The sequence below is a fragment of the Aythya ferina genome (genome assembly GCF_964211825.1).
Source record: "Aythya ferina genome assembly, chromosome: 1".
In the NCBI taxonomy this organism is placed as follows: domain Eukaryota; kingdom Metazoa; phylum Chordata; class Aves; order Anseriformes; family Anatidae; genus Aythya; species Aythya ferina.
In genome coordinates, this window is record NC_140296.1 from 118,104,483 (window position 1) to 118,125,976 (window position 21,494).

Consider the following 21,494-nt stretch of genomic DNA (forward strand, 5'->3'; position numbering starts at 1 on the left):
CTGGAGCACAAGTTCGCTGCCAGTGTCATGACCCAGCCCCACCAGAAGAGCTTCACTTGAGCAGTTGGCACATGGCATGCAACAGAGGAGGCACACAGTGGGCATGTTGGCAGTGACAAGCATGCTCAAAGCCTTGTACAACAGGAGATGGGATGATTCATCCCAAAATCCTAAATAGAGAAATGGCTGTCGACTTGGGGAGTGCAATTGGATGTGAAAAACAAGGCAAAAACATTTAACTGAGGTCTTTGCCAAACTGTTTATTACAAATTTCAGAGACGTAGGAACTGTTGTATTGTGGTCCATCCTGCAGACTTGATACACCAGATCTTTGTCCTTCTTGCAGGTTAGTTGCAGATAAATGCCAGTCATTCAGACTGTACTTAGGTAACCAGATCAAACAGCCTAGGAGATCATGGCGTGAAAGATCTCTTCCTAAAACTTTTTTTTCTTTTTATGCTGGAGTCTTTGCGGAGGGAAACATATATTTGTGTTAGTGCATTGTCATCAAGTATCTGAACTCCCTCTTGCTGTTGCTGGCTCTCAAACAGTTTGTTATTGCCAATTCACTGACCTCTCCTATGCTTGTTGCGCAAGACCAGGTTGAAGGTCTGTCATGTCATCACCTGGGAAACTAGAAAATAAATGGAATAAATCCCATTAAAGTATTTATAGATAGAGATTGAGTCATGGAGGGTTGGAGTATAAAGATATTTTTAGTGCTATCGCTTACATTGATAATAGCTAGATCGCTGTTTGGTGATGTTGACATCTTTTATTGCTGGCAAGAGACTGCAAGCTTTTTATTATTATTATTAAAGTGATATAAGAATTACGTCAATGTGGGTAATTTCTACTTGTGAAAAACAGTATTCATGGTTTTACGGGGGGGAGTTAAGGGAAGCTATATAGGCATGGAAAAGGGGCAGTGGTATTAGGTACCAAGACTTGGTGAAGGAAAGGCATGCGGAAGGTGCTGCACGGAGCCCACAGCTCTCCTGCCACACTGTCTGTTCAGATTCTTGGAGGGCAAAGGTTCAAGAGAAAGCATGGCAAGACTGTTCTCACTAACCACTGAGACCTTCCGTGCAGCACAGCGATGTGTCACAGAATCACTGAAAGGTTTGTGTTGGAAGGGAAGTTACAGACCACCCAGTTCCAAGCCCCTGCCATGGGCAGGGACACCTCCCACCAGCCCAGGCTGCCCAAAGCCCCGTCCAGCCTGGCCTTGAACACCTCCAGGGATGGGAGCTTCTCTGGGCAGCCTGTGCCAGTGCCTCACAGCCCTCAGAGTGCTCCCATCTTCTGTCTTGTGTTGCCTGTGTCCCAAGTGCTGTCAACGTTGTTAAATACCTGACTCTCAGAGAAGTGCTGCTGTGGAGGACAACCTGGCACGTGCATGGCCAAGTCTGAGTGACCTCCTGGTGGGACAGATGAGCGTGTGTGCTGTGGTTCTGTCACAACTCTTCCAGCCTGGAAGCTGAAGTTCATACATCCTTTTGTACTCAGGTTACATCCTCAAACAGTAAACTGCTGGTGGAAAATAGACTTCCCTTTCGTTATTGTGCCAGTGGGGAAGTTTTCTGTTATGTGATAAGGTTTGCTCAAGCACTGTCTTTCTGCAGTAGTTTTGCTGGTTGAAAAGGTCGCAGCCTGCTTCCCACAAGTGCCTGCAGATTTGCCAGGTCAGTGCCTTGTGTTTCCTCTGTGACTGCCTTGGACTGTCAGGAGCAAGGGTAGGGGTAAACAGCACGAGTCACGGGGCATTGCCAGGTTGGTTCACTGGGGCTGTAAAGGGCAAGGGCAACTAAGGGACAGATCTTGGATGGGGGTGATAATGGGGTCAGTCTGCCCCTTTCCCCCCTTAAACAGCTGCAGGCAGTGCTGGTGATCAAGACATTTGCAGTAGATCTCTGCTCTCATATGCAGACCTTAAGAAAATAAGCTCCCTATCAGCAAACACGTATGTCAGCTCGGCCTCGGTGCTCCTTCCAGAAGTTATGCATTGCTGTGTTTTGAAAGCATATACATGCAACACGTTTGAAAATAACTAGCTGAGAAACTAACAGGATCTCTTGCCACACCCCATCACTGGCTTTTTTCTTCTTAAATTAGAAAACACAAAATCTGCTTTTATAAAGGTCGCTCTTGTGCTAGCAAGTGTGTTTGTCACCCACCATCTTGCTCCCTCCTTCTTCAGTGCTGGGAAAGATTTCTTAGAGGAAAAAATAGAATAAATCATTCACATAACTATGTCTTCCAATGACTGCCTAGCCAGACAAGTAGTTTTCTGAACAGTGGGGCTGACCATGCCTACTTTCCTATAAATTTGTGTCCAGTGGTTGATTGTGAGCCGCAGCTGAAACTTTTCCCATGGCTGAGGAATTTGCTGGGATTCTCCATGCTCTCTGGGACCTCACGTGCCAGCCACTCCTTGAGCCAGGAATTACAGAATTGCCTCCCTGATAATTTTCACAAAACTTGTAAGAACTTGCAAGAGGTTGCTTTCTCTCTCTGTCCCTTTGTCAAATGTTGTTGTAATATGACTGTGGGTCTAACCCAAAATTCTGGGATCAGCACGCTGACATACACATACAGGCAGACACTGTGGTCATACAAGCCCCGTTTCCCTACAAAGCAAAGCAAAGGGGAGAGCAGTGGGAACCGTATTGTGCTGACTGCTTTCCTGGGCTCTGTGTGGGACAAGTTTTTTTTGTTGTTGTTGTTTTTATGTGTTTTTGTTTTTTACAATGTCCTGAGAAACAGGATTCTTCACATGCAAAGCAGGGAGTACTATAGCAGTGGCTTCTCTTTCCTGGCCTGTTTGAGCTCCCCTGACTGTGTGCCACTACAGGGCTGCTGGTTGGCTATTCATTTTTGTGAGTCTAACATTGCTCAAAATTTACCTTGAGGGGTTCAGTGCAATGGGCACTTGGAGAGTGGTAGGGTAGGGGAAATTTGCCTCATTTAGCCATAAGGAGTGCATAAGTGAAATACTCTAGCTGCAAGCATAAAGGCTTAGGATTGTAGCTGAACAAAGCCAGGCTGTTCAGAGGTACGGTTCCCACTCTTGAGGTAATTCATACCATGATAACAACAAGCAGTTACATGTCACACTTCCAAGTGTGGGAAAAGCAGACCTCAGTCGTGCATAATCAGTGTGTCGAAAGTAAGTAGACTCAGAAACACATACAGTAAATAAGCAGAAAAGCCACACATGGGTATATTGCTGTTGTACCACATAAGCAAGATTTGCACTCTGTTCCTGGCTTTGCCATCAACTTCATGCAACATTTGAGGGAAATCATCTCACCATCCTATGCTGTAGCGTACCTGTTTGCATAGATTAGGGCTGTCCTCTGAAAACTCACTCTACTTTTATATGTGTTTTTTCCTGATAAATTTATTTTATTTATTTATTATTGTAAGTACAAAATATTTTAGGATGGAAAAGACCTCTAAGATCATGAAGTCCAACCATTAACCTAGCACTGCCAAGTCCACTGCCAAACCATGTCCCTAAGCACCACATCTACAAGTCTTTTGAATACCTCCAGGGATGGTGACTCAACCACTTCTCTGGGCAGCCTGTTCCTATGCCTCCCAACCCTTTAAGTGAAGAAACTTTTCCTAATATCCAACCAAAGCCTCCCATGGTGCAACTTGAGGCCATTTCCTCTTGTCCAAAGAGGACAAGAAGGTGCTGGGAGAAGGGCTGTAACTTGTAGCTTTAAGCTGTAGCTTGAGCATCCTGGGTTTTGTGAGATTTCTCGATCTCTACCTTAAATCCAAAGTTAACTGGCAAGTTTTTAATGCTTTAAATTTGAACTGATGGTATAGATGAGCTATAATGCCAAACAAACTTTTCAGCCATAGAGGTAAACCTGAGAAAGGAGGTGAGAGGCAGGAGTGTTCACCTTGAGCTGGGGTCTGCTTTCCCAGATGATATTCAGGTGTACGGTGTTTCTAAGGAGGGAGGTGTGTGGGGTTGGTGACAAATTACCCTGCTGTTTGCCGACAGGCTAACCATTTGTGCAAGCAGACTTTGAAGAGGCCCATATATTCGTATTAGCAACTGCTCTAGCTGAGAGCAAGTAATAATGGCCTTTCCCACATCTTCAGTTGCTCAGAAGTTCTTGTGAGAAATTACACTTCTGAGGCTGAAAGTTCCCTACATGTAGCAGCATTTATTTATTTTTGGCAGTTCTGAGAATAGAAGGGTTCAGCCACACTTCAATAATGAGAGAAGAATGAAGCGAGATTTTCTTTGTCCCCAGAAATGTTGGTTTTAAACATCCTTTCAGCTGAGTGGATGAAATTTGAAAATCAGGATGTGACAGTAGTGCTCCAGAACCCCCCAGGGGGCTTTGTGTTTGACTTCATGGTTTCATGCAGTTTTTTTTGTGGCTGACATGGAGCCTATGAAGCAGACTTTTCCAGTTCATTTTTCTGAAGCGCACAGCTGAGGAAAGATTTATTACAGGAGCATCTGCAACTAATTTAGCGGAGTAGCACAATGAAGGATATTGCTGCAAATTGGTGCAGAGACCTGGCGTGGTTGGTGGCGAGGTAGTAGAAGAAGGCCTTCTGCATGGCCTCCAAACTCTGAAGGGCTCCCTCGTACTCTTGCTGAAATGAGGGAGCGATGGCATTTCTTAAAGAGTTGCTGTCTAGTCTGAGGTGGGAAATCATTTCTCAATGATGAGGTGTTTCTCTTTTTCCCTGTTTCCTTGACCCCCAGAAAGTTCTTGGGTCAAGGAAGGTTGTTTTGTGGAACTGAGTACTTTGCCAGCTGCACTTGATGCTGGGGTGGCAGCTGAGCCTTCAGCTCCTGCCTTGAGCACCTCGATGTCCAGGTGGACAATTAAAGGACATCTGTCTGGTAAAAGTCTTCTCCAAACTAGTGAGGAGAAAAGAGGGCAGAGAGTAGCAGATGTTTGAGGAGAAGTGTGAAGGTTGCCTTTTGTTTTAATTTAGTTCTTAAGCTCTTTCCAAGAAGAGATCTGGCCACCTTTGCTGCTCCGACCTTTTGTCTTATCTCATTCCCTCCTTTCTGCTGGCTCACAGTTGAGCAGGGGGATTTGACCCCTCTCGCATGACCCCATCTCATGTACAGTTAGTTCCTCACATCTCTGTCTTTCCTTAATTTTGGTCATGGTTAAAAAAATAAAATTCTTTGATGGCACCACATGGGCAGAAAGATGTCTGGAGGATCACATCATTCAGTCTGCACAATGCCTGGACGTAAGCCATTCTTTGAGTTCATTGCTTACATGACCTCTAAATATTTATTTTTGAAATGGGTTTACAAATTGCTATGGTTGATTAAAAGACTCCTGAAAGATGTGTATTCTACCAAACATGTGCTGAATGGTGGTTGGTTTTAACAAAACAAAACAACAGAAAAAGCAAACAACTTGTTTAGTTTCACATGCAGTAACAGTTCTATACAAAACTAAATGTTGTGTTAATCTTTACATCTTGTGACCGGTGTCTGAACAGCCAATACAAATTCAGGATGACAATAACCTTGGCAGCAATTCCGAACTCTTTTTATCAACCTTTCTACCCTGAGAGACGTGACCATAATTCTCTTTTGACGTGCCAATTTTACTGGATTTTTTCATTTGCTTAGTTTGTAAGATATTCCCCTTGTGCATTTGCTTGGACAAATACTGTGTCCAATGTAATTAAAATCAAATTTTCTCTATTTGTTGTATATTTAAATTGTTCTGTCGTACATATATAGGCAGATTTTGACTGCAGTGCTGTACGCAGGTACGTGAGACGTTAGGCTCTTAACACCACCAATTAATTGCGGATCAGGTAATGGAGGAAATTTACAGTCATTGCCTTCTGATGAAAGCTTAGTGGTTGTGTCTTAATAGAAATACACAATGACTCTGAGGGTCAAACCCTCAGAACGTGGGAATCCTACAGGCTTTAGCTAAACTGATCTGTTGTATGTGTTTATCTAGGCCTCCTTTGCTGCAATGATAAACGGGTCTAGTCAAACACCGTCATATGTACTTGCCAGGTAAATATACATGAATAGGTTTACCTTGGGGATAAGGAGATTTGCCTTGTGAAATTTGAGTATGGAAGTGTAATATTTTTCAGCCTTCTACTTGGAAATGTTTATTTTTTTCAAATGCTTTATACCAGGATTAAACCCGGGACTTCATGCTAATAAACCGTCAGCCTACTTCCAGAGGCACAAAGAGCCCTGTCAAACAGATCTGAGGCAATCACAAATCTAAGACAGTCTTTATCTGCCATGCCCGAAGCTATGTGGTAAATATGGCAATGTAAAAAGCACAACTCTTGGGGAGACAAATGGATTAATCTACTAATCTCACTTTCTAAACAGTACCTAGGAGAACAGATGACTTCCCTTGCCAAAAATGAGCTTTAGAAAATAAAAGGAATGATGTCATCTTGTTTTGATGATGGAAGTGGGTGAGGATAGTACTATTCAGCCATAGTGTTTCATTATAGTTACTATAGTTGGTGCTACACCAACATGCTCCAGATTCAGCTTTCATAGGTGAGGCCAGCCGTGTAAAACGAGCCGTGTCTTTGAAGTTCATATTCACTTACCACACAGTGTCTCCTGACACAAAGGCAATAACCCCCGTATTATGGGGCATTTCTGTTGCTTTCATCACCACCTACTGCACTCTTACTGGTAGTCAGTCCGTAGTTCTAGAGGTTAATGACACAAATCTAGATTTATTAGGGCTGTAAACCTGTGGGAAATAGTGCGTAGAATTAGTGTATTTTCCAGAATAATGAATAATGTGGTTTCATTACACGTGACCATGTCGTGTCGATTTCTGCTGTAAAAATGACTGTGTGTTAGCCATTCAGGGTGCTTGACTTATCTTTCCTCAACTCGGCTGTAACTTGTCAAATTGTAGAACACTTTCTCACTTGCTAGCAAAGTCTTGGTCACTAGTTTAGAGGATCAAAAACTTCTTGGAAATCATTTTATTACCCTGTAGTGGATGGTTGTTATTTAAAAATAGCTCTTCCTTATGTGTAATGGTTACACAACAGAGACCTCTCTTTCTTGGGAGGGTGGGTTGTGCATGCACGTCTTGGTTTGAATGTTCATAAACCAACTCACTGCTGAACTGCATCCTGAAATTAAAAATAGGTCCAAGAAACAAGTATCTGATACAAAATTAGCTGTGGTGCTTAGTGTTCCTCGATTTTCAAAGGCCTTAATCCACCTGCCACGCCATGTATTTGTATTGCACTAGTCTATGCTGTATCTACATGACTGTTAAAGTTTGAGATTGTTAGAGACTTTGAAAGGTCTGTAAGTCGGTAAAGATTCATTTTTTTCCTGTTTTGAGGGTAATTTGCCATCCAGTGGTTTATGACCATGAATGTTGAGTGTTATTCAGTGCCCCTTACAGACCACTTTTTAAGTTTGAGGTAAAATGTTCTTCCTCAACTTGGTTGCCTTTTAGTAGAAATTAACTCTTTATTCCTGATGCTAAGAACCATGTGGTGTTTGCTGGTTGTAACTCTCAAGGGTGATGAAGAAAAAGGACCATGAAGATTACTGAGTCCTAGAACTAAGCCCTTGAAGGATTTCTACAAGGTAGAAGCTAAGGAATTATGTTGTGTGCAGTAATTTTCTTTACAGTGCCCATTGCTGGGCTTTGGGAGGGGTGTTGCTGTGTCTTCCATCAGCTGCATAATCTGGGTGTCTTCTTCTGTTGGTCTGATAAAGACAGTCTTGCAGTAACCCATGCTCAAAATCAAATGGATGGGCCGATGGGGACAGGTCGTTGTCTGAGAAAAAGTAGACAGGTGTCTCGTAACTGGAAAGTACAAAAAAGTATTCCTACACCTGGGGATGCAGAGACACAGAGTGGGGTATAAATCCCAGGCAGTTGTTTCGGTAGCGTGTAGGAAAAAAAGAGGGGAGGGATTCTGAATCCTACAAAGCTTTAAGAAACATTTCCTCTTGGTACTCACGCACGTTCTGTGCATTTCCTCAGGCTGAGTTTGAGACAGCTGGTGTTCTTCCAGACACTGAGGAAGCTGGGCGTCAGCACTGTCTGCTTCAGATAAGATTAATAATGTATAGCTTCATGGGGAACAGAGCCTAATCTGCTGGGATGCCATTGCAAGCACTCCCAGTGAGGAGGAGCAGCTGCCTGCTTTGGGCCTCCTGGTAGGAATGAGATGAACCATCTGAGACGGACTCACACTGGCTCCCGTTTGGTTCCGCGGGCAAGTTGCTCACACCTTGTAGTTGACTGTGTTGAAAGCAGCAGACAGATCTGCAGACCTCTGATCATGTCCAAATCCTAGCGCTGTATGCTTAAAACTCTCTGTGAAAAATGAGCCCGTAATTCAACACAGGAGTGCAGCAGAAGGAACTTCGTTTCCTACTTGCATAGCAGAGTACGAGGGTACTGTGGGCTTCCTGAAGGGCATGCTAACAGCAGCCTTGCCTGACAGACCAGAATAGGGTGTGTTCTTCGAATGAAAATCCTCTACAGTTACTTCTCCTTCCCAGTTTGGATTTGATGGTTAGAAAAAGAGCTGTCTGATCTCTTGAATGCTTTCTGTGTTGAGTACAGGTTGGAGACTTCGGATCTTCTTCTCTTGCACCCTGTTTGTTACCATCCTGCTGATGCTGGCTTGTGCAGTGAAGCCATGATCTTCATCTTCTTCAAATGCTAGAGACAAAACATCTTCACTTTCTAATTACTGCCATGTAGAAAGGTGCTGGGACATTAGCAGCTCTTGATATTGCTGAGGAGGTTGGTAAGCAGCCAGCAGCGTTCAGAGCTGTGGAGTGATGAGGCTTTGCAGGCTCAAGCTCTTCAGGGCTCTCTTCAGAGATCCTGGCTAGCATCTGCCCAGGCTTGCCATTCTGAAGTAGCTTTCGAGGTCGGCCCCAGGGAAAGCCTGCTGCGTTCTTTACCTGTGCTCATCCTTGGATGCAGTTAAAAGACAAGATGTGAGTCAAGACCAGAGGATTGGGAGGGAAATTCTAGATCACTTGAGGCTGCACTGTGGGAGTGCTGGTGTTCCTGGTGGGGGATTTCCCACTCCTGGTACTTAACCTGAGGCAGGAAGATCAATAGCATCTGCTCCTTTCCTTCTGATTTGAACAGTGCGAAGTGGTAGTGCACACAGCAGGTGTTACATGCATCACTTGAGCTCTTCTGAAACCTGAACTAAGCGCTGGGTTGGTTGCTCAGTGTGGAAGAAAATGCCTCAGGCTTGCGAATCTGTGCAGAAACTGGCTCTCCACATCAAAAAGTTAGCTCCTACGTCTCATTCTCTGGCAATACTTTGATGCTTTCCCCTCTTAGAGGTTTTCAGTCTAAACTCTCTAAGCATTGCTTTCACAATTGCTGCTAGATGTGAGCAGTTGTTTTCCAGTCTGGAGTAATTTTACATGCAGTTGAGGATGTCACAGCCTTTACACTGTACTGTGATTATTCCCTGCAGCAATTTGTTGCTGTAATATTTGTGGCAATGAAAACTGCAAAATACAGTATCTGTAGTACTGTTAGGCTAGCAGAAAGTAAGGGAAAGTAGTGACTGCTGAAATAGATGCCTTGCCAGGGACGGGAGTTTAGGTCTGTACCTTTTCTGTCGTCAAAGGGAAATCATTACCATTGTATTAAATCAGGTGGTTGCTTTGCTGCTTGTACACAGACATGAGCTACCCTTTTCTTTTCTCTACACAGAACTCTTACACCCTTGAAAACCAGTCTAAATTGATATTTTGTTTTCTTTTGTTGGTGCTGTTTGTTTGTTTGTTTGTTTTGGCAGCTTTATGAATACACTGGAGTAAGAGAACATGGGAAGGAGCTTTCTGTTTTGCGCCCCCAGCCTTTTTTTTTTTACAGGGAAGAGCCGTAATTATGGTGCCTTCTCAAAAGATCTAGGTAACAGAAGTGGGCAGCTGTCAGAGATGGGCTGCGTTTGGCCAAGCAGTTCAGCAATTAGGGGCTCAGCACCCCTCAGCAGGGGTAGACACTGCTAGGAGCAGGTCTGTTTCTACCACAGCTCTGTGACTGCCTCGAAGCAGCAAGAGTCACCCCCTCTGCCTTGCCCCTACACAGGGACAACAGAAGGGTTCCCTGGGCTGCACACCGAGCAGGTGATGCTCACCATATCAAGAAGGGGAAATGATTTGTTCCTGTAGAAAATGAGGCATTTTTGTCATGATGGAGGTGGAAAAGTGTAGAGGCTCAGGGCTCTACTGGTGTTGTCCTCATTCCCCTTCTGCCATCGCTTCAGGGCTGTCTCCTGCACTCCTCTTGCATTTAGCTTGATCTCTCTGCTTGGTTGCTGCCTTTGCATTTTCCCCTGGTCTTTTTGTAATGTCTGGGTCTCTTTTGTTTTTTTAAATCCCCCTTGGATGAAGATGCAGTTTCTACAGCTGCTGCCGGGTTGGGGCAGCACACAGGCACTTCTGCAGGTCACACTGAACTGAGGTTGCAGAGCTCAGCATCTCAGTGCCACCTGGGCAAGTCCTGGACAATTCATTTACCACTCTTATTTCCATACGGTAGCAAACCACTGGTGAATTCAAGAGACACAGGAGAATGCAGAGGAAAAAACTATGTGCTTTGTGAGTTTAAAGATATAAATCACATCCTCTCTGCTGGGTCTTATGATGTATGAGTACACAACTTACATATTTGGAGTTCTTTGTTTGCTCTGTTTCTCAGACTGCACGTGTTTTGTCAGTCCTTAAGCCTTGGCTTACTTAAGCCTGGATCATGCAGATAATGTAGGCACTGCCCTGTGTGTTGAGCCCTGAACATCCTGCTTTTCTGTTGTCACTGACAATTTCTGGCTTTCTCCTATAGCGGATGATGTCTAATGTTACTATCCTGGGTCTATGCTGAGCATTTTAACCAAATTTTACTGTGGCTTGTCTTTATTATAGACATCTATTTTAAATTAAAATGTTTTATCAATGTAAAGTCACTCTTTTATTTTGTAATCAAAAAAATCACTGTGCTTTTAATTAATGCAAGGCTTGAAGAGGAATTTGGTTTCTGAGTCTATGTTTGGCATTTTGCAGGCATATCATTTTAGTGTTTTGTGGTTGAAGTGCCTGTTGAAAGCTTCCATAACAAAAATAAAGAAGAAATTAGAGTACCTCTGAGACATAAAAGTACTGTTAAAGAATTTATTAGAACAATGTTAAAATACGGCCTAAAACAAGTCATGTTAGTCTGCAGGTTGGAATGGGGTACCTGGGAATTCAGACTGTTGCGCTACTCTGATTAATTAAAATGGAGTCAGCTGAAACCTCCATTATAATCAAAATTGTTCCCCGGGGCTTTATTTTCATTACAGTCCTGGTGCAGCCTTCCAGTCCTTCCCATTGCTGAGGTAAGCGATCAGTCAGTCAGAAGAATAAGCAAACAGATAAACTTATCGTGACAATTTTTTTTTCTTGCTATGCCAGTCTCTGGTAGTATTAATTTCATGTGGACATGCTCTCTGCTGCCAAAGACAAAACAGTGGGATGCAAAATCTCTCTGATTTGAAGGGTATCCTGTTTTCCATGTTGTCAGACTTGGATTATTTCACCATTCCTGCTTTCTGTAACTTTGGCTAAGACGGTGATCTCCCCTCTGCAGATGCACGGCCTATCTCATCTCTGTTGTGCTGAGGGTCGTGTTCCACTACAGCGCGGTTTCCTTATCGGTAATTTTGCAGTAAATCAAGTAGAGAGGAGACTACTTTTCCCAGCAGGGTCTAGAGTGATGGATTCATAGCGTGTGAATTCGTAGAGGATACTGGAGGACATCTGCCTTAGGAGGAGACTGTCTCCAGAGCTGAGACCTTCAGGGCCTAGATAAAGCGCTGCTTCTGTCTCTCCCATACCACATATATTCTGACCCCAGCTTTACATCATCTGTCATCATTTTTTCCTTGAGCTGCACACAGTAGTGAAACCCTTTGGATAGGGATAACCTTTATCATGCCTTTGTTTCATGTCAGGGCATTCTCCCAGAAGCCACTGGAAAACAAAGCTATGACAAAGAAGCCTTTGAATGTGGCTATCGACGCAGAGATAGAGTCTGGGGAGTTGTAACTCCAGATTAATAGGGATCCCTCTGAGCCTTGTCTCTCCGATGCAGTGAGCCTCAAGGTTGTTTTTCATCCTAGTGAGCTGAATGCAACTGGTTTGGATTCTCTAAAACATGTTTTTAAAAAATGCTGCTTTTACAAGGTGGTGGTTGTTTTCTTTTTAGCAGAGGGACTTGGTCTTCTGTCTGAAGTATAATAAAATAAACAACTAGTATTTTATTCTACTGTAGCACTTTCTGCAGGAATCCCCCAGCACTCTACATGTCATTCAAGCCCCCAAACACCCCATTGAGTTAAGAGGCATTTCTGTATCTTGTTTTTGTGCAGTAAGGCAACCTGAGATGGAAGAACTGTTAGTGATTTGCCAAAGACTGAGCAGTCCCTATCAGATCTAGAAATGCTGACTCCAGAGCTCCTCAATGTAACAACGCGCAGACGTGCACCTGACTTCCATCCAAATAAATCCTCTAGGACTCCTTTCTCTCACCACATTTTATGTGTGTACACAAAGTGCAAAGAAAACACGGCATATTTACTAATCTATGTAGTATATCCTCAACAACTGTAAAATGTGAAACTGCTGAGTGCATACTGTAGTTTTGCACTTCTTGCAATAAAAATTCCTTCTGTGTTAACAGCTCTTTTTATTGACACGTTGTGGGGGAATACAATAGAGAAGAAGCCAGCCATGCCTTCTCCAGGGGTCACTCAATACCCTGCATTTCTTGATCAAACTCACATTTCGTCCTTTTGTTTCACTCAGGAGGAGCAAACTGAGTGGGGGATCCGGTACAGATACTTGTGATAGAGCAGAAGGGTTTGAAATGGAGGACAGTCTCTGCTCTGAAAGATGCATGAGATTCATAAGATTCTTTGCCCACGTGAGGGGGCTATCTCTAGGAAGAATCAAGAGACCTATAATTAGGCTACAAGTTGTCCTCCTCGGACAGCTGGAGGTCGGATGAAAGTTGGTGTGAGGGGGAGCGAATGCTCTGCCTCTCCCCCTTCAGGAGTCTCAAGTTTCCTGTTGCAGAAGGACCGAGAGAGGTCATATCATCTCCCTCTTTCAACGGGTACTTATCTGTATCGAGAAACTCCACCACAGCCTGAGCTGCCTCAGCTCCCAGGTGTGCTGGTGCTGGACGATGCATGGATTTACAATGGGGAGCACACAGCCTGTGGGCTCGGCTGCGTGAGAAACACTGCAAAGCACACCAGTCTTGATGTGTGATTTCAGCCCTTCCTTTTTCTTGCATGCTAGCAAGTTAATCCTATCTTTTTCTCAAGCGGGATTTCCTTTTATTGTCTTCCCACTCTTTTAGGTGGGCGTTGTGTGAGTGGCTGTATGGTGCTATGCATCAGTTTATATTGGATGGCATCTCTAACCATGATATTAACAGAATAAATCAGAGTAACAGGAAGGATGCTTGCTGCTCATTTTCTATTTAAAGTGAGTGCTCTTCAAGACAGAAAAGGCTTGATGTAAAATTCCTGGTTTTGACTATATTTTGCACATGATTTTTAAATTGTCTCTTTAGGGAGAGTACCTAAAACATTTGACATCCATTTGTGGATTATTTTATATTCTTTTCACCCTTTGCTAGTGGTTAAGAAAATTGCATGAGTACTGTGTCTAACACAACTGTGTTGTGAGTACTGATCATTTCATGTTATTTGGGTTCTAGAGGTTGGACGCTGTTGCGCTGTTTAAGTGAATGCCTAAGGAGAAGACTGGCACAATAAAAAGCTGGTTATGAGCGAAAAATGGAAAAGTTCACCTCCAAGGATTTATTTTAACAAGACTATGTTTAGTCCAAGTTTCGTTTTATGTAAAATTATGATTTACGGTTTTGCAGCTGTGTGTATGCATTTTCACTCTATGGTGTTTGAGACATAAGAATTCGGTGCTGTTGGATTTCTTTCTCTGGCTTTTTAGCCCCGTTAGTGATCCCTGTAAATTTGCTGAGGTTGAAAGAATTTAGTATTGTGTAATGGAAGATAAGAAATTTGCGTTAGACTCCTATGTAGTACCACTTTCAACTATTTCTTCCTGCATGACTGTGCCGCATTGTGTAGGTGGGATTTTTACTGGGACTTGCTTTAAACTTAGCCATGTTCATCTTCAAATGAGATGTACTGGTACCGTCTAGCATTGCATAAAATCCTCTTCCTTGGCAGGTGTCACAGAGCAGCAGAAAGCCTTGCAAACATTGTTCTTAGGCAGATTGCTCCAGCAAAGCACAGCCCTGCCGTGCTGGTGCTTTCCCAGGCTCCCAGCTCCTGATGAACTCCCTGGAGAGCCCTTTTCTGCTAGCGTGCCGTGTACCTCCGTTACCACTGCAAGAAACGCAGGCCCCGCTGGAGCACTCTGCTTTCAGTTTAAATCTGTAGCTGTCAGTAAGCTGGGACCAGCTCTATGAAAATGAAAAAATAATCCACGCAGGTGACCAGCTGCACATCCTCTATTTTTAAATACTTTTGGAAGCATGTTTTCTAGTATGGATAAACTGCTGCTCTGGGTATATACCTGCGCTCTCACACCACTGCACGCTGTTTTGTAACATTGCAGGTAAACTGCTTTCACTTGCTTAATTTCAGTCTCGTCATCATTCAAAGTAAAATTGTCATAGTTGCTCTCCTTTACACCTAGCCAAACCGGAGGTCCATGTAAAATAACTACATTTTTCAAAGGAGATGCTTCATCTTAGCCTAACGTACTATGTTTTGCTGTTAATGGATAGAAAGTGGGTCTCAACTCCCCGCAACTGCGTTGTTTGTCAGTGCACAGCTGTGTACGTGTCTGTATGTGTATCGGTGTGACTGCAGGAGAGACGTGGGCATGACCAGGAGAAACCAGGCTGCATCCACCATGTCCTTAACTGCACCGATCTGCCTTTCCGAGGTCGGGTGAGGCCACTCCAGCCTCCCCTTCCCCTCCTGCTTCGATGCAGAGACCATGCACTACAGACCTTAGCTAATTCTGAGTCGTTGCACAAGTCAGGGCTAAGGCACTTGCTGACACCACAGGTCTGTGCAGAGCTGTGCCTGTGCCCAGAGGTTCTGGGCGACCAGGTTGGCACCATGGTCTTCAGAGATTTTTTGTCTGTGCTCATTGTGCTTAGACAAGAATGCAAGGCCTTATTGTGCTTTGGGTAGAGAGGAATGAATTTGCCTAGGTGAAAAGCAGTATTTTCTAACCCAAATTGTGAAAATCAATGTGGGAGACCTTTCCATTAGTCCCAAGGCTCAATCAGACTGTAGGAAAATGCAAGCTGCTGAAGATTTTGCTCACCTCAGAGCAGACAGTTTTCTGCAACAAGGTGTCTCTAGTTTTCTGGTATGCAGAGAGTAAAAGAATGGCTGAAATTATTTAACTAACTAGGACACCTAGACTTCCCTCAACACCCTGGCTTGTTTCCCTCAGTCTGGCTGGGCTGAGGGACAGCGAGGAGGGAGGAAAATCCCAGCGCCGTTTGCTGTTTGGTTGCACCAGAGGAAAGCCACCGGGCAGGCACGTAAATGCTGTGCGTGGTAGGAGGCTCGGGCTGCTGGTGGGAATTTCTCGCCCCCCGGCGCTGCTTGGATTTACCCTTCTGGCTCGGGCTCTGCTTACACCTGTCAGCTGAGGGTGACAGCACCAGTGCCAGCAGTTTGTGAATGTCCCCTTGGAGCTTTGCCTGGCCAACTGGCAGCATATATTGTGAGCCAGGCTTCTTCCTCCTCCACAACCTTGGGCAGGAGGTCAGTCAGTACCTATAGCCATGCCCTCCCACCCCCACTGTGGGAAGTGGGTTTCAGCTCCCTCTGAGGCCTTCTTTGCTTCCCAGGTGGACAGAAAGGGTTTCAGCCTTTCTTTCCTGCACTAGAGAAGAAAAAGAAGGGAAAGAGCTTTCTTTTCTTTTTCCTTTTCTGTTTTTTTCCCCTTTCTGTGGTGGTCTCCACTTCAGCAATATGAAGCCAGCTCCTTCTGGTGCTGGACATTTTTAACATAGGGGACAGACAAGGAAGAGGAGGATTCCACTAGAGGCAGGTTTGGCCCCAGCAGGGAAGAGGTTAGAGGCAGACTGAGGTTTGTCCACATTAGAACATGAGGCTTGTTCACTCCGGTGTGCTTCTCTCCAACGTCTTCCCTTAACGCCAGGTTCATATCTGCCCTGATAACAACATTGCCATTCTCCATTGCTCTCATTCTGCCACCTGTACATAAACAAACCTCCCAATGGTTTGTGGCCCCACTCCTGTGACGAAGGTGTGATGTCCCTCCTTGCTGTCTTCAAAACCAGCTGGCCCCTGTTGCCTCTGGCTATCAGCAGCACTCCTGCCCTCTGCCAGGGGGTTTCTTTGTGAGTGCTGGATTTGTAGGCTACGCTTACACCCCTGGTGCTCTTTTTAAGCTCCCAATACCTGTAACATCAATGGGGAAATAACTTTTCCCCGCACACAAACAGAACAGGTGCCACAAAGTGTTGCAGAAACTAAGTGGATTCATTAAGCAGAAACTTTAGGCAAAACCAGACCATTTGAAGATGTAGACAACTACATTATTTTCTCTTTTCTCTCAGTGCTTTCTCTCAGTGCTAACTTTATAAAAGGTTGTTGCCAATCTCAGACAGCACTAGTTGCTTTTTTTGCTGTGAAGCCTTTTGCTTACTGGTGAATCTCATGAATACATTTACAGCACTTCAGTAACCCTCATGTAAGAGCCTCTTCCCTAAGTTCTTGCAATGGAAACCTGGATGAATGAATTTTTGCATGCCACACAGCCCAAGTTGGCTCCACGGCATGTGGCCCTAATTGTTTGCTAAAGAGTTGTAGAACCACTAGAAAGGTTTTCTGAGCAAAGCAGGTGGTGTTTATTACAGCCTCCAAATAAACTTAACACTCAAACTGGGCATAAATTGTCAAATAAAAAATCAGAAGGAAAGGAAGATCAGCCGATCTTACACAAAGCTGAGAGTAAACAGAACCAGACGTTTCAGCAGGTGAGACTTTTGCCACCATCTAATCCTTTACTTTTTCAGCCTGATACAAGAGATACTTCTTAATGAGTGGTTGCGTTAAAGAAAGACCTGAACTAAGTGCAGGAATCCACCCAGTGGCCGTGCCTTAGATGAACTCCCAGTGACTTTGTGACCTCTTTTGCACTTTGCTTACTCTCAGTCTAGAACCCATCGGCCTCTCTTCCAATGTTTCTGCTGAGGCTGGTGCCTGATGTTTCTGTTAATGAAGAACTTTTTGGTGCTCTTGTATTAAAGTTTGGACTTTAGGGCCAAGTGGACCTTTCTACCCCATTTTTTCAGGTTGCCATTCCTGTGTGTTTGCCATGGAGGTATATGTGGTGGTGGTGTCTGTGCATGCACTGGCACTATATCCATGGCTCCACGGTGTCTTTACATAACAGTCTCCTGCTGTATCATGATGTCCGTGACCCCAGAGTGTATTAGGATCTCCTTACAGTCAAGCATGCCCTGCTGTACTCTCTCCAGGTTTTTGTTTGTTTTTTTTTCACTTAAGAGTTGCAAGAGTTGCAACAGTGTAAAACAGTGCTGAGGAAACATGTTCAAGCATTTATGCTTTCAAAAGGAGAAGCAAGGCAGGACTAGGTAAAAGTATTCTGTGGAAGAGACTAAATTGAACACAATCTTTGATCTTATCTATACTCTGGCTAAAGCTGAGCAACTTCTTCAGAACAGTGGAGGAATTCGAGCACAAGTTCATCTATAAATTCTTTTTTTTTTCTTTTTTTTAAACCATGCTAGTTGTAAGCCCTGTATTGCAACCCTGAAGCCATGTGGATAAAACATCATTCAGCACATCAGACTGCACACTTACATATGTAACCATCATGCACATAGTCACATATATGCTTTTCTGCTACTTTCAGAATGACACAGTACCTGGCTGTGTGCTTTTTAAATTAAACAGGTGAAATCAGACAATGTATATGCTGTTGCACATGCTGATACCTTTCTATTTTCCCATTTCCTTTAGACAGTGATAATGAAAATTGATGCTTTGAAATTGAGAGTTTCATTATCCCTCCCCTGCCCCCCAAATGTTAATGTTGACATACAGAGCCAGTCTAGCAGAAAAAGCGTATCTGGAACAAGTCATCATCAGTTGCTTTCTAATTACAATGACAATACAAAAATGAAGCAAGCTTACCTTAGCTCGGAAGGCTATTTTTTGCTGTATCCAGGCAGTTCCCTCTGCTTATTCACTTGAAAAGAGAAAATCCACTTGAATAATGAAAGAAAAAGTCTTTAAATAACCGAAGAGTGAGGGATTTAAGGAGTCCTCAGCTGAGCTCCTGATCCACTTGTTCTAGCAAATTGCAAAAACCTAGCTCCAGTAGTAGCTCAGAGCGGCTTTCCTCTCTTCGCCTATTCTGTGGGCTGAGACTCTGCAAGAATAGACCTGAGACGGTGCTGCATGGGAGAGACAGCGGGGGGACCTTGGCACGGAGTTGGACCAAACTCTAAATATAGCCCAACCCACTTTCCGTGTAGTTCTCTTCATACTCTGAAGGCAGATGACCTTGTCAGAAAACTGACCTCACAGCATGTCACCCTCTGCACAGAGAGGATCTAAAGGAGCGGGACTGCGATGTAAGAGGACAGAAAAGCAATCAACCATCTGCTTGCAGCACATGAATGTAGGTATGAGCTCTATTTTTATGGCAGTTGCAACTGATCAAGTCATAATGTGCTTTATTTGATCATTTAGACAAATGTGCTGCATGCCAGTTCACAAAAGACCTTTACAGATGAGAGATTGAATTGTAATTACTAATCTTGAATAGAGAGCATTGACATAGATGAAAAGCCTGTCGCCTTTCCTCCTCTCAAAAACGTTAACTCAGCACACTGTGTAGTATTTTCCCTTTATATTACATTAATCTTCATTCATATGTAAAAGGTTTCTGTCTATAAGAAAATGTGTTTTCTCTCACTCTTACGGTGAGATTTTTAGAAAATGTGATTTAAATCCGCAAGCGTGTGTTCCAGTAACATATAAATTTGAGACGCTAGGGTGGCTTGAAATTGCAGTGCAAGCTACAATTTCTGGGACCACGCTGCTGAGAATTATGTAGTATATGCAGGGGAGGAAGCATGAGAATAAGAGGCTCAGAAATATAACCCTTGGGCTTTGGATAGGGAACTGCTTTTCAACAGATGGTTTATGATCCAGGGAGTTTACCACTTTAATTCTATGTGGCAACATGTCAGGGTATTTTGTTCCGTAACCTCAAGGAGACTTAATTTGATATGAATCAATCTGAAGCTCTGTCAAATGGACTTGATATTGCTATGTCATATGAAGACTTGTGAATAAAATAAGACGATGAATAAATCTCAACAACTTGAAATGCCTCCTTCCACATTTTGTGTTAAGACATAAAAGAGAGTTGGGGTAAAAGCTTTTTTGCAGTATTGTTCTTTAATGGGATATATTCGTTGTTGTTGACACAGCTAAGTGTAGGCTACATTTTATGTGTGCATACAATTTTTAACATTCAGAGAAAACCTGAGAAAGCGTCAGGTCTGTGATAACACTGTACTATAGATGTGTGTGTCTGCAGAATAAACGAGCCAAAAAGGTGTCAATTATATCAGTGGTTGGTAAAATATCAGCGCCTATCTATGAACAATAATGTAATATGGGCTGTTAAGTTTTTACAATGTGTGCTGTATATTTTTTATGGACGCCCACTGTTTTTGGCAAGTCCCTCTGTGTAATTTTGTCATGATCCATCAACTGCAAGTCCACAGGGTCAGCCAGACTCTGTGTGCTACCTTCACAACAAGAACTACAGCTGTGAAGCCACAGCTGCTTCCCCAGATAGTGAGAGAACAGGAGGAAATGTGAATCTCCAGCAGTACTAAGAAGAGAGACATCACATCTGGGCCATACTACATGTACATTCCTGGGCAAAACTGAATCTTAGTCAGATTTAGGCTGGAGCCCACCATTTAAGTAGTTTTATGGAGTTATTCCAAGTTCCTTTTTTTCCCCCGCAATTTACATGTTTCCTTCCAATTAACAAAAATAAATGTTTGTTAGGAGTGAATATTATAACTAATGAATGATGTTGGTTGGATATTGGACTTTAGGACCTGAAAAAGGAGCAAGTCTGCAAGCTGGAGCAGTTTCCATTCATGATAAATCAGTTCTTAGAAAAAGAACCTCTTCTTTTTCATTGCAGTGCCCATGGGTCAGAAGAGCACAGGAATTGTAATACCTCACCAGGAGCTGTGACACACACCTCTCTTATACAAATATCTTGCAGAAAGGGTGATTTCCTGCGTACACAAATGATGTGATGGGTGGTTTTGGAGTGGGCATGTTCATTTTCAGGGGGCTTTTATAGAGCACTGTTGTTCAAGTTTACAGGGCTGTAAATGTTCCCTGACCAACCACTGTAATGTGAACTTCCTACTAGTAGGAGAAAAGGATTTAAGAGTGATTGTACTATTTTTTTTCAAGATGAATGAAACAATATTTTGTTTAACAGTGCTATATGCTCTGTTTTGTTCTGTTTTAAGATGGCTTTTGCATGAGTTTCCTAGCCATGCCACAAAGAGGGAAATAGAGCGTGGAGTCAGGCCCTAGTTTGTGCCAGACTCATAGCTTGAGTTTTCTGTATGATGCTGGATGATCTGTCTGCTTCTTTTTAGATGTTTTTTCTCTTTGACTACCCACCCTTCTTTGGTAGTATTTCCTCTGGGAAATTCCCCACACTGAGGAACGATTTGGATCTAGCTTTTCCAAATCCCAGGCTGTTTCTTCTCTCAGATGCCTGTTAGGATTGATAGCTACTTCAAGCCAGCTTTTGGGGGTTCTCCCTCATATGAGTGTGCATTCTGTAACCAGTTCTTGTCAGCTGATTTTTCTTTGATTAAACCCAAAATGCTAGTTGCTTGTTTAAAGATCACATGGAGCATTTTACAAGCAAGATGTATGAACCGCAATGCCTCAGCCAATTTCCAGGATGGCCAACTGTATTCTTACTTTCACCATTGCCCTACTTCTCAGAGTTGGATAGTGTCTTCTTACTATCCTAAACTATCACATAGTATCTCTAGCATCATTTGAGTGGTTTCTGAAATAATTGTAGGGTATGTAATGCCTGGAATCTGTCAAGAAGTGAAGCCCATTTTACAAGGTCAAGTATTTAATTATTTTATAACATTCATCCAGTACATTTCTAAACAGACCAAATCCATGCTACTTATAAGCAAACTAAATAAAATAATTTCCCGCTTTACCCATCTCTCTAAGAATATGCTTTTAAACTGAATTCAGGCATTTAAAGAGTTTACCAGAAGTAAAGGGTGGTTTATGAAAGAGCAAAAGTAAGAGTAATGAGGAGAATACAACGAGTGGGGGATGTCATCTTG

At 43.3% G+C, this 21,494-nt stretch overlaps 2 protein-coding genes across 8 annotated transcripts in view; one reads left to right on the forward strand and one right to left on the reverse strand.

Moving 5' to 3' along the window:
* FILIP1L (filamin A interacting protein 1 like) overlaps positions 1-18,409 on the reverse strand; it is a 201,119-nt gene extending 182,710 nt beyond the window's left edge. Inside the window, exon 1 of one of the 2 annotated variants that reach the window (XM_084522481.1) lies at positions 18,259-18,402. The gene's annotated coding sequence lies outside the window, so the exon portion shown is untranslated. Of the gene's footprint in view, positions 1-18,258 lie in introns of both variants that reach the window. The other variant, XM_084522480.1, reaches the window with a different exon arrangement.
* CMSS1 (cms1 ribosomal small subunit homolog) overlaps positions 1-21,494 on the forward strand; it is a 235,150-nt gene that overhangs the window by 184,549 nt on the left and 29,107 nt on the right. Inside the window, exon 1 of one of the 6 annotated variants that reach the window (XM_084522885.1) lies at positions 18,518-18,752. The exons of 4 other annotated variants lie outside the window; for them this stretch is intronic. In XM_084522885.1, coding sequence (XP_084379011.1) covers positions 18,656-18,752 — 97 coding nt within the window. In that variant the 5' untranslated portion in view covers positions 18,518-18,655. Of the gene's footprint in view, positions 1-18,517; positions 18,753-20,401; positions 20,436-21,494 lie in introns of those variants that run through there. One more of the 6 variants, XM_084522888.1, reaches the window with a different exon arrangement.